The sequence below is a fragment of the Oreochromis niloticus genome, linkage group LG16 (assembly GCF_001858045.2).
Source record: "Oreochromis niloticus isolate F11D_XX linkage group LG16, O_niloticus_UMD_NMBU, whole genome shotgun sequence".
NCBI lineage: Eukaryota > Metazoa > Chordata > Actinopteri > Cichliformes > Cichlidae > Oreochromis > Oreochromis niloticus.
Window position 1 is genome coordinate 16,401,280 of NC_031987.2, and position 11,260 is coordinate 16,412,539.

At 41.5% G+C, this 11,260-nt stretch overlaps 2 protein-coding genes across 3 annotated transcripts; one reads left to right on the forward strand and one right to left on the reverse strand.

The window, feature by feature from the left end:
* Nucleotides 1-1,767: 1,767 nt before the first annotated feature.
* nup62l (nucleoporin 62 like) lies at nucleotides 1,768-4,083 on the reverse strand. The gene is made up of 3 exons (XM_003447312.5): nucleotides 3,903-4,083; nucleotides 2,257-3,783; nucleotides 1,768-2,165 (listed from the first exon to the last, which is right to left on the reverse strand). The coding sequence occupies exons 2-3, from the start codon at nucleotides 3,775-3,777 to the stop codon at nucleotides 2,007-2,009; spliced, it is 1,680 nt and encodes a 559-aa protein (XP_003447360.1). The 5' UTR covers nucleotides 3,778-3,783; nucleotides 3,903-4,083; the 3' UTR covers nucleotides 1,768-2,006.
* A 213-nt stretch (nucleotides 4,084-4,296) lies between these two features.
* pdk1 (pyruvate dehydrogenase kinase, isozyme 1) lies at nucleotides 4,297-11,257 on the forward strand. 2 transcript variants are annotated; one of them, XM_003447311.5, is made up of 11 exons: nucleotides 4,297-5,152; nucleotides 6,469-6,610; nucleotides 6,712-6,783; nucleotides 6,873-7,057; nucleotides 8,158-8,247; nucleotides 8,355-8,432; nucleotides 8,564-8,640; nucleotides 8,737-8,835; nucleotides 8,962-9,072; nucleotides 9,441-9,554; nucleotides 9,658-11,257. In XM_003447311.5, the coding sequence occupies exons 1-11, from the start codon at nucleotides 5,044-5,046 to the stop codon at nucleotides 9,796-9,798; spliced, it is 1,218 nt and encodes a 405-aa protein (XP_003447359.1). In that variant the 5' UTR covers nucleotides 4,297-5,043; the 3' UTR covers nucleotides 9,799-11,257. The 2 variants fall into 2 exon arrangements, with proteins under 2 accessions (XP_003447359.1, XP_005452980.1); XM_005452923.3 differs by having other exon boundaries at nucleotides 6,512-6,610.
* The last annotated feature ends 3 nt before the right edge of the window (nucleotides 11,258-11,260 follow it).

Below are 11,260 nucleotides of genomic sequence, written 5' to 3' on the forward strand. Positions count from 1 at the left end.
AACTATGAAACAGTTGTTAGAAAACTCTCATTTTTTAAAATTGAGTGTTTAATTTAACTTCTGCCATTAAGAAAAAAAATAATTTAATATTATTTTGCATATATGCGTTTTGATTTGTATTATATTTTCTTCATCTGCATTTTTTATTTATTGATTCCTTTTTGTAATTTATTGTTTAAATAATATAATTTACTTAGGTTTTCAGGTGTGGGGGGCAATATTTGTCTGCAACTTCCAGCCCAGTCAGGCAGAATGCAAATGAGTAATTACATAAAACATAACAGACAACTATTTATGGCACTAAAAATTGGGCTCTACTGGCAGAATCACTTCCTCTTAATAAAAGCTGTAAACTGAAGAGTTAAGAGGCTTCTAACACAATTTGTCTGCGTTTTTAAACAATAACCAGCGAATGAAAACAGAAATCTTAGCTTTGCTATGATCATCATCAGAAATGTATGGCTTTGCAAAGTGTAAAAAGTCCAGTGAAATCACTAGTTACTCCAGATTTTCAATAAAATGTGTTTTGGGGTTCCTATTGTGGTGAGCCCAGCTTCACTGCATTACACAGGCGTAGAAACTGATAGAAAGCTTTTTTTTAACCTGCTTTTTTAAAATAAATTTCGGGTTGTTCATTGTTTTGTAATTAAAGGGTGCTTTTCACTGCTTCTTCTTCTTATAGTTTAGCATTATCTAATTACTTTTTAACCTTTACTTCATTATGACTTTTTTGTTTTTAAATTCAGTTTCATTTTGGTTCGCTTCCACGGTGGGTTTTCTTGCTTCAGTTTAGATGTCATTGTTTGAAAGTGTTTAGTTTTTATTAGTTTTGGTGTTTTTAACTTGCATATGTCAGAGACAAGATGTAGGAAAATCAGTACAGGTAATACCTTAAAAAAAGAAATCTTTGAAAGCAGTTGACTTTCAGTCTTGAAGACATCCAGAGTCTCGATAACCATCAAAGTCTCATCAGTTGTAATATTGTAATAACCGATGCTAAAACTAAGATTTACTGTAATGTTTTACATTTCAGCTAGTTATAGTTTCTTGAAAGTTTTTATTATAGTTATAAAAAAAATTTTTTTTTTCTTGTTTGGGATCCAGAACAACTTTCTTCTTCAGGGAAAATAAAAGTTTTGGATTGGCCTACATGCCAGTTTAAGCTGTATTTGGCCCATGAACCAAAATGAGTTTGACACCCCTGCTTTAGAGGCTAAGCCAGCCAACTTACCAACAAGTGCCAAAATCGGGAAATAGCACTTTATTGAAGTCCCAGAAACTTAAGTTAGACCCTGATCCTTGTGATGGAAGCGCTTTGAGTATCTCCAAAAGGTTCCTGCAGGAAATTATTACTGATGTAAAAATTTTCAGCTGCCACTCTAAAAAACTAAAGAGCAACAAATCCTGCATCCGTTTCAGTCGAAGTATTATGTGGCCTGTTCAATGTGCCATGTTGACAACCTTTAAAAAACAGTTATCTTTTGTAATAAGAGATATGGCTTGTCTGCACCAGAGGGGCCTGCAGCGTGGTAGAAGTTCATGTTTGCCTTACTTGTCCATCAACAGTTTGTTTTTTGTTTACTGTACAACCTTAAAGCTGTAAATACAACAAATCAATTCCATCCACACCTCTCTTTTCAAAATACATATGCTTAGCTGTAATTCAGCTATTACAGGGGCATCGTATGTGTGAACAAAGCATTCCCTCTGACATATAAAAGAATGTATTTAATGCCTGATAATTAAAAGAAACAAAACAAAAACGACTTCCATTCCAAAGGTTTATTTAATCAGACTTTTTAGAACAAACATAACAATTGACATAGAAAGAGAGGATCATTTTCACTGCTCTAAAGGCAAATGCACTGAAAATATCAATCTTTATGCAACCAAGAAAACTCAAAATAACAGTAATGAGGGTTGGATCTACACCATCTAAAGCCCTGATGACACCTCTGATTACAGAGTAAAAATGTAAGCATACAAGTAAAAGTATTTAGTGCAGATCAGTCGAATGTTAATCGGAAGGTTTTCTCCTGCTCCTTTCGCTGAGTGTCGCAAAGTTTGGACACTTCCTCGACCTTTCTCTGCAGCAGAACAGAGTTCTGATCGATCCACTGAAGTGAATCCATGTGGGCGTTGAGGATCTTACAGATCTGCTGCAGCTGATGATGAAAAAAGGAAATTAGACATGAATTACGTGAGCAAATCTTTGTTAATCTTATCGATTATCAAAAACTGGAGGCGTCATCTTACCGGATCACTGGTGTCAGCCGGGCCGCTGGACGTGTTCAGGTGCTCGATGATCTCCTTCAGGTCCTGCGACATCCTCTTCAGCTGTGCGTCCACGTTCTCAGCGAGCTTGTATGTTCTTTCACGCTCCTCGTCGGCGTTCTGCATGTAGATGGTTCCACTTTGCTCTTTCACAGACTCCTCAAGGGGGCAGAGCAGATCCTCCAGCTCCTTCTGTTGGGACAGGATGAAGTCCAGCTCCTGGTTCAGCCTCCTCTGATCCAGCTTCACCTTCTCCATCTCCTTGTGGAGGGATGTGATCTTCTCTCCGTTCTCCACCAGCATGCGGTCCCAGGCATTCACCTGAGTGGCCTGCTGTAAGAAATGTCTCTCCTGGTCCTCCAGCTCAAGACTCCACTTGTTAATGAGCCCCTCTAGCTGGGCATAGGTCATCACTGGAGGAGCTGTGCTGGTGGTGCTGGCTGTGGTTGTGGCTGAAGCAGCTGTCGTGGTGCTTGCGATCGATGCAGTTTTGGGTCCCAGCGAGAAGCCTGTAACAGTACCCGTCGTGGAGGCTGCAGCTGTAGCGGTAGAGGCGGGGGCAGATGTGGTGGTTGCTGGAACCAGAGGTTTGATCATAAAAGTCAAACTTCCACCAGTAGCCGTGGTTGTTGCTGTGGATGTGCTTGCTGCTGAAGCTGAAACGGCATTGAAAGCGAAGCCAGGACCTGCTGCTGTGGCAGCAGCTGTTGTTATAGGCTGAGCGAAGAGAGAAGGCCCGAAAGATGGGGGGGCCTGGGTGGATGCAGGAGGAGCTGGGGTTGATGACGGTTTAATCCCAAAGCTAAACCCTCCACCCTGGCCTGTTGTGGCGGCGGCGGCAGCAGCAGCAGCAGCAGCAGCGGTGGAGGTTGGCTGGGCAAGGCTGGAGGGAGCACTGGTGCCGAAGCTGAAGCCTCCACCTGTGGTGCTGGTGTTAGTTGTGGTGGTGGAGGCTGCCGCTGATGTCACCTGGACCTTGGGACCTCCGAAGCTGAACCCTCCAAATGCGAGACCACTCGGGGCTGTGGATGCCGCCGGTGCGGCTGTTGCTATAGGCTGGGTTTGAGCCTGAGATGCAGCTCCAAAGGTGAAGCCCCCTCCTGCAGGTGCAGTAGCGGTGGTCTGCGCAGACAAACTTGCACCCAGAGTGAACCCCGACCCTGCTGCTGGAGTCGCCGTCGAGCCTAAAGTCAACCCTGAAGCTGCTGTTGTGGTTGGAGGAGCTGCATTCATTCCAAACGTTGTGGTGGGTGCCCCAAAAGAGAAACCCCCGCCGGCTGTTGTGGACTTTGCTGGGGTACCAAAGCTGAAACCACCGGAGGGGTTGGTAGTGCTCTGGGTCTGGATGGGTGAGCCGAAAGTGAAGCCCCCTCCGGTGGCAGGAGTGGACGTTGTCAGTCCAAAGCCGGTGGTAGGGGCCGGGGCCGGGGCCGAGGCTGTGGTTTTCTGCGTTCCGAAAGTAAAGCCCGAAGAGGGCTGCCCAAAGGTGAATGGACCGCTCATTTTCTCCTTAAAGATAAAACAATAACATTATTAAAATCGACTAACGCACAAAATGGTTACTTCCTCGCTGAATCATTTGGCTTTTGGCGGGTCACAAACACACACACACACCAGGGGGAACTTACCGAAGAATCGGCTTCTCTTTTACGACGGCTTTCTAGACGTTGGGGTCTAATAAAGTTGACTACACCCTTCTTAATGTTACTTTAATCGTAACAATGATAAAAAAATCGCAACATATCCTTCTTAAAACGTGGCCAGCCGCCTCGACACTTTTTCAAGTAGGCAGTTCGGTAGTCAACTACAGGAAATGACGGCGTTTGGCGTGAAAGATAACCTTTTTCTTTGCCCTGTATTTTGTCTAGCGGAGTATAACCCGCCTTTCTTAGTAATATTGGCAGGTCTAACGACCAATTAGAATTATAATTTCAGACAACTCGAACTTTGATTGGTTTGGCTTGTCACCTGGCAGACATACGTCGGAGAGTAGTACGCTCAAGTTATCAAAGACCAAATTAACAACAAGAGGTATTACGTTTGTACGCAGTGCGAGCTGCTTCCCACTTCCCATCAAAATCGAAAGTTACATAAAATGAACATTGTTTTATATAGTTAAGATACAAATAATTTTAAGTAACAAGAGGGCGCGTTATTATAACGTTTTTCTAGAGCAAAACGAATATTTTTCTATATAGTTGCACACGCCTATGTTAGCTTAACTCAAAAAATTGCTTCAAAACCACAAGAAACCAGTTCACAAACTTTACGGGAACTTCTGAAAAACTCCTCGATTTTCTTTCAACGTTAAAAGTTTGGCTGTGTAACGTTTACCAATAACGTTACACCAAATTTGGGTCAATAAAGTTTGTTTGAAGAGGTAGCTTATCTTGACGTCGCTGTGACTCTTTGAACTTACTGGCCGCACACTCTCCTTTCCATGGTGACAATTTTCTACCTCTTCCAGGCATCCCACCACGAGAAGCTAAAGGCAATTTAGGAAAACAGTGCTGGAGCTGTGAGAATGGAGGCTGAAACGGCACCAAATTAAGAAAAAGCAAATCATTAATTATTTGTGTGTTGGCAGGCTGTTGAGGTTAGCTAACAAGCTCGTGTCAACACAGATTAGCAAACCAAGCTGCAGCCCTCGCTAGGCTCTGTTGCTGTGGATGCTAACTGCGATTAAACCTAAAAAAAGAGTACCGTTTGTTTATTTATTTATTAAGCAGCAGTCACAGCTGGAGGTGAGGCAATACAAAACGTGCAAGCATGAGGATTTTAAGGTTTCTGAGGAGCAGCGTGTCCATAGGGAAGGACATCGACTACTATTCCAAATTCTCACCCTCCCCTCTATCAATGAAGCAGTTTCTGGATTTTGGTAAGAAGCTGCAAGACTAGTAGATATTTACTAACATAATGCTTTACTAACATCGTTAACGATACTTTGACCTAAAATAAGGAGAATCTTCATACAACGTGTATGATTCATACACATTCTGGAAACTAACTAATATGGAAATAGAAAAAACAAACTAATGTAAAGTTAAACCGAGGATAACTGCCATACAAACAGTCCTAACACAAGCTTTTCCTTCTGTCATGTAAAGGTAGTTGATACCAAAAGAATGTATTTCACAAGACGAATGATACTCTTAAAATCATCTAGCATCCCCTTATTACACTTCCTTGTATTTAACAGGAAGGGATTTTAAAGTATCTCTTCACACATGACTAATGGGATATAATATATGCCCTGTTTGTGTAAGTCAAGTTTGAACACTTGTATGTAAGAATGAAGGTTAGGCCCTTGTTTGATTGGTTGATTTTCTCTATTTCATGATGAAAATGGTCCAGTTTGCTGAAACTATGGAAAGTTTACAGTTTATAAGAGGTTATGGAGCCTGAATGGTTTGGGGGTAGTTTTGCATCTGATATGTAATCCAGCCTTGATGATGGAAAAACTTTTATCATGTTACATTTACAGGATTGTGCAAAAGTGTATATTTATTTGAGTAATGCTTCTAAGGACAGACTTTATTAGGGTTCATAGTAATCTTTGCATTTGTTTAAACTGGAAACTGGACAAGTAGGGAACAAAAAAGAAGTGCCAGGCCTAAAAAACTATAAAAACTATCTGCAGCAGATGTCTTTGTAGGTTCTCAGTCATCCTGTTCATGGTAGTTTAAGGAGCTGGGAAAGAAAGTGACTGGACTTCTATAAGTGTCTTGAAGACGTTTCACCTCGCATCTGAGAGGCTTCTTCAGTTCCAAAACCAAATGCCCGAGAGTCCCAAGTATTTAATCCCTTGTGGGAGTTCTCCCTTAAGAGGTTTGACCAAATTAAAAGACAAAACCCACTTCTTCAAGAAACTTACAGAAGTCCACTCGCTTTCTTTCCAAGCTCCTTAGACTATCATGTCCTTTAGAAATGGGGAAAAACTATAACAAAGAGAGTTCAGGCTGTGTTGCTGAAGTATGGACTATCAAACTTGTTTTTGCCTTTGTGTATTTGTATTTCTATGTATCTTTGCACATGTTTGCTCTACCTGTTTCCCATTCTTCAAGCAAAATATTAAAAAATGAGGCTGACTTGAGGCTTAATATTACACACAGAGAAACAGCTGTCTTGTTTTATTTTACACTTTATCCCTTTACTGTAGTAAGGTGGCATTTGAGCCTTTTGTTTCTCTCTCAGGTTCAGAAAATGCATGTGTGAAAACATCCTTCAACTTCCTCAGACAGGAGTTACCTGTGAGGCTAGCCAACATCATGAAGGAGATTAACTTGCTGCCAGATAACTTATTGAGGACCCCATCAGTCCGACTGGTCCAGAGCTGGTATGCAGGTTCTCCTTTTTTTCCACTTAATTTTAATGAATTAACAGTATTTAACTCCTGCCAGTCTGTGAAATACAAAAAGATCATTTTCCTCCGTGTAGGTACATGCAGAGTCTTCAGGAGATTCTCGAGTTCAAAGACAAAAATGCAGACGACGAGAAAGTCACATATGAGTAGGTTTCCTCTTTTAACCACTGCAACAGCTCATCTATTCCTGCAGATTCTTTTCACGCATTGCTGTAATTTTTATGTCTTCAATTAGTTTCACAGATGCTGTGATAAATATCAGAAATCGCCACAACGATGTCATTCCCACCATGGCTCAGGGCGTTGTGGAGTACAAGGAGGCGTACGGCACAGATCCCATCGTCAGCCAGAATGTTCAGTATTTTCTGGATCGCTTCTACATGAGCAGGATTTCCATCAGGATGCTGCTCAACCAGCACAGTGAGCACATGTTATATTTTTTGTAATGTGATTGCTGAGCTGTACTTGTTTGGAAATGAAAGCCCTCGGGTTCAGGAGCCAGACTTCTGTGCTGATAAGATATCTGAGGTTTCAGGCTGTCTGCATCATTTTAAAACTGCTGCCACAGTAAACCCGGAATCAACTGACCCCACCCAGTGTCATTTTCTGGCAGTTACATGAAAATTAAATGACTTGTGTATTGTTTACAGACAGCAAAGACCAAAACAAGCTCACTTGCCTAAAGTTACACTATAAAAACATTGTAGATAAATAAATATAATATGGCTTATTTTGGACATCACTAAATACCGTGTTTCCTCCCTTGAGATTCTCTATCATGTCTTTACCGCAGCCGCCTTCAGCTGCTGCTTGTTTGTGGGTGTTAATGCTTTTATTTTCATATTTAATTGAACAGCTGCTCTATTGGTTCTCTGAGGTCTCTTAGGTTAAGGTCTGGGTTCCACAATCCACAATGCACCAAACCTCTACGGCCCCTCCTGCGGGTGGTGGACCCACGGGAGAGTGGGCCTGACCACCAGTCTCTCTCCTGCAGGCTACATAGCCCCAACTGAGTTATTCAGAAGGGGCTCAGAGTAGAGTTGCCACTTTTCCACATCTAAAGGAGCCAGTTCAAGTGGCATCTGATCAGGATGCCTAATCAGTGCACGAGGTGTTTCAGGTATATCCTACCAGGGGAAGGCCCTGGAAGAGACCTAGCACATGCTGGAGAGATTATGGCTCTCTTCTGCCTTAGGAACACCTCAATGTCCCCCCAGATAAATTGGAGGAGGTGGATGGGTAGAGGGAGGTCTGGGCATGTCTGCTTAGGGTGGACTCCGTGACCTGAACCCAGATAAGTGATGAGTGGATGGAATTTCAACCAAAGATTTTATTAGAATTTCCTGCACATGGTGACACTGAAAGAACTTGTTACGGCTCAGGCCTCCTCAGGATGGTACTGCTCTTCAGTTTTGTTTTATCTCTAATCAAAAGGTCTCACATTAAACCCTGAACTTACAGAGACAAATATCAGTAAGTATTAATACTTCAAACTGTTCATATTGTGTGTTTTTCTGTAGCTCTGCTCTTCGGAGGGAAGGTGAATCCTGCACACCCCAAACAGATTGGCAGTATTGATCCACACTGTCGGGTCAGCGAGGTTATCAGAGGTGAGACTTTTTTATGTTTATAGAAACATGCCGGAGCAAAGTGTTAATCTATGCTGTTCTTCCAGTTTGCAAGCGTTGTGTAACAAAAACAAACCACTTTCTCGTAGATGCCTACGAAAATGCAAGAAACCTTTGTGATCGGTATTACATGAACTCTCCTGAGCTGGTCCTGGAAGAATTCAATGGTAATTTATGTAGTTAGAAGAAACAACACAAACAGTTTTAATGATGCCGCACTTTGGAAAAACTGTGAACTGGTTAATGAATGAATTGTAACATAATCAAATGTTTTCCAATCGTCTGTTTGTCCTGATAGCCAAAGAGAAGGGAAAACCTGTCACCATGGTCTATGTTCCATCTCATCTGTATCACATGGTGTTTGAACTCTATAAGGTGCTTTTTAAAAGCCCGTATTCATATATGTCAGCATTTTATATTTCAAAATATCTCTTTTCCAATGTTAAACATTTGGATAAACACTTGTCACAGAACGCCATGAGGGCCACCATGGAGTTATACGGAGATGCCATGGAGTACCCTTCTATCCATACACAGGTTGCTCTGGGAAGTGAAGATCTCACAGTCAAGGTAAATGTGCAGATAAACTCCTGTACAGTAAAGGTTAAAGCAGCAAACTTGGCATTGAAAACTCCTTCAGGTTTTTGTGTATGTTTTGGAGGAGCTTGTGTTTATTCATGCTGTTTGCTTTGTGAGGTGAGTGATCGTGGAGGAGGTGTGCCACTGCGTAAAATCGACAGGCTGTTCACCTACACGTACTCGACCGCTCCGAGACCCAGCATCGACGGCTCACGTGCTGCTCCTCTGGTGAATACTCCTAATTTATCATCAGTAGTGACTGAATCAGTGTGAATGAAAAATCAATCAATCAATGAGTGTTTGAAAATGGAAACGGCTATACCAGCGTCTCCACAGCTGGGATAGGTATCCAGCTATCCCGCATACGCCCTTAAGTTCTAGAGTTCCTTTTCGACACACATACTTGGCTTTTGCAGGGCTTTCACACGTCCCTCCTATCAAAACAAAAAGCATTGCTGCAATTTTCCCCTATGTTCCAGAGAAAATCCACAGCCAGTCACTTTGTTCCACTGAATGCTCTGTCTTTGTCATGGAGCTGCTAGCTGCTCTGCTGTTTCAGACCTTGTCTGGATGAACTCTGCTTCATTTCTCTTTAGGCTGGTTATGGGTATGGCCTGCCCATCTCACGGCTGTACGCCCGTTACTTTCAAGGAGACCTCAAGTTGTATTCTATGGAGGGTTACGGAACCGATGCTGTGATCTACATACGGGTAACCCAGTTTCACAGAAGCAGCATTAGTGCCTCTTTTAGAGAGAAGAGCGCATTCGTAAATTATCCTTTTTTTTTTTCTTTCCCCTTCAATCACGTTTTAGGCACTATCCACAGAGTCCATCGAGAGGCTCCCGGTGTACAACAAGTCAGCGTGGAAACACTACAACACCATTCACGAGGCCGATGACTGGTGTGTCCCGAGCAAAGAGCCAAAGGACATGACGACATTTCGTAGCTTGTAGATCAAATGTTCCGGTAGCAAAGTGCGCAAGAGACGTAACTGAATGTGTGAGCGTGTGGCAGTAAATACATCAAACCCTTCAGTTATTTACAAACAAAGCTTAAAGAATAATAGAACAAAGTTTTAGTGCCATATAATCTACATGGAACAATAGCTTTGTTATGATCAGTACTTCAAATTGCAGCAGCTCTTGGTTTTCCTCATTCATCTTAAATGTTAACTATTATCTACCAGGACCAGGTTTCAACAAACACTGTATGTGTTTTATGTTTTATATTTATATTTGACATGAAAAACTTGCAGGTGCAGAGAAATCAACAATTTAAACATGCATTCATGTTTTCCCTTTAAATGATGAACAAGATAGTACTGCACAGATGTCAGCGCTCTCTGGTGGACAAAGCTTGCAAAGGTGTCATGTTTGTCTGTGATGAGCTAAAGATCACCTGATGCATTTATCAGGACATGTATAATTTTTGTGATGCTTTAGGAATAAGAATCAAAAGCCATGTTGTATTGTTTGTATTAGCAGAGGACTCAGCAAAACAAGCGGTCTGCAGGGTTCAATGCCATCGGGGTTGGAGGACAATGTGTTTAAGCTCTGAACTTGTGTTTATAATGTCAGGTTGTCCTTACAGGTACCAGCAGATATTTAGTTTGCTTTGCTGGTTTGAAGCTTTTCCTTTGTCTGTTTTAATTACGGTGAACTTTAGTTTCTCCTGTTACAGTTTATCTGTGCGTAGTTTCTCTCCCCCGTTTTTGTGGAGTCTGATACTTTGAAAGAAAAGCACAGCTGACGTGAAATTAAAAGCTTTGCTTTTTTTTTTTTTTTTTTTAAAGCTGTTCTCTTCTAAGCACTAATCGTGTTTCTTTTGTTAAATTTATTTATTAGGGCATTTCTAACAGGGTATTGGTTAAAGAGTAACGTGATGGAAAAAAGGTTGGATTTGCTGTCTGTAAATTGCTGTATTGCACTTGTTTTATGTGCTAGCTTGAGAATGTTGGGGTATTTATTGGGAGTGTTGCAGCTGGTGTGGTTTATTGGGTCAGTGTTTGTGGTTTTCTGTTATGCTTTTAAAAGAAGATACTACAACCTTGAACTCTTTTCCACATGATTCTTCTGCATCCTATAAGGAAACTTAATACAGTATTTTACTGCTGTGGCTGTATTATTTGGGCTCATTCAGCTAAACCGACAAAAGTCCTTGTTTTCCATGTTACACTATCTGCAGTTGTCTGAGTAGATCATGTTCAGTAGTAGTAGGTTATTTTCCAGATAGATCACTTTTGTTAAAATGGATTTGTGCATGCAGAGTAGAGGTGAGAGAAACTTATTTGTGATGACCAATTTCTGTCAAGTATTTAATTAAAACTAACACCAGCAGTTTGACAGTTGAAGGCATTAGATATGAAATCATTGTTGTGGGGCAAAAGTTTCAATAAACTGTCACAAACACTGACTA

Coding starts and splice junctions, on each gene's coding strand:
- nup62l (XM_003447312.5), bottom strand. CDS start 3,777: ATGAGCGGTCCATTCACCTTTGGGCAGCCCTCTTCGGGCTTTACTTTC. Junction 2,166..2,256: donor CGGCTGACACCAGTGATCCG/GTAAGATGACGC, acceptor TTTCATCATCAG/CTGCAGCAGATCTGTAAGAT.
- pdk1 (XM_003447311.5), top strand. CDS start 5,044: ATGAGGATTTTAAGGTTTCTGAGGAGCAGCGTGTCCATAGGGAAGGAC. Junction 6,784..6,872: donor GACGAGAAAGTCACATATGA/GTAGGTTTCCTC, acceptor GTCTTCAATTAG/TTTCACAGATGCTGTGATAA. Junction 8,248..8,354: donor GGTCAGCGAGGTTATCAGAG/GTGAGACTTTTT, acceptor ACTTTCTCGTAG/ATGCCTACGAAAATGCAAGA.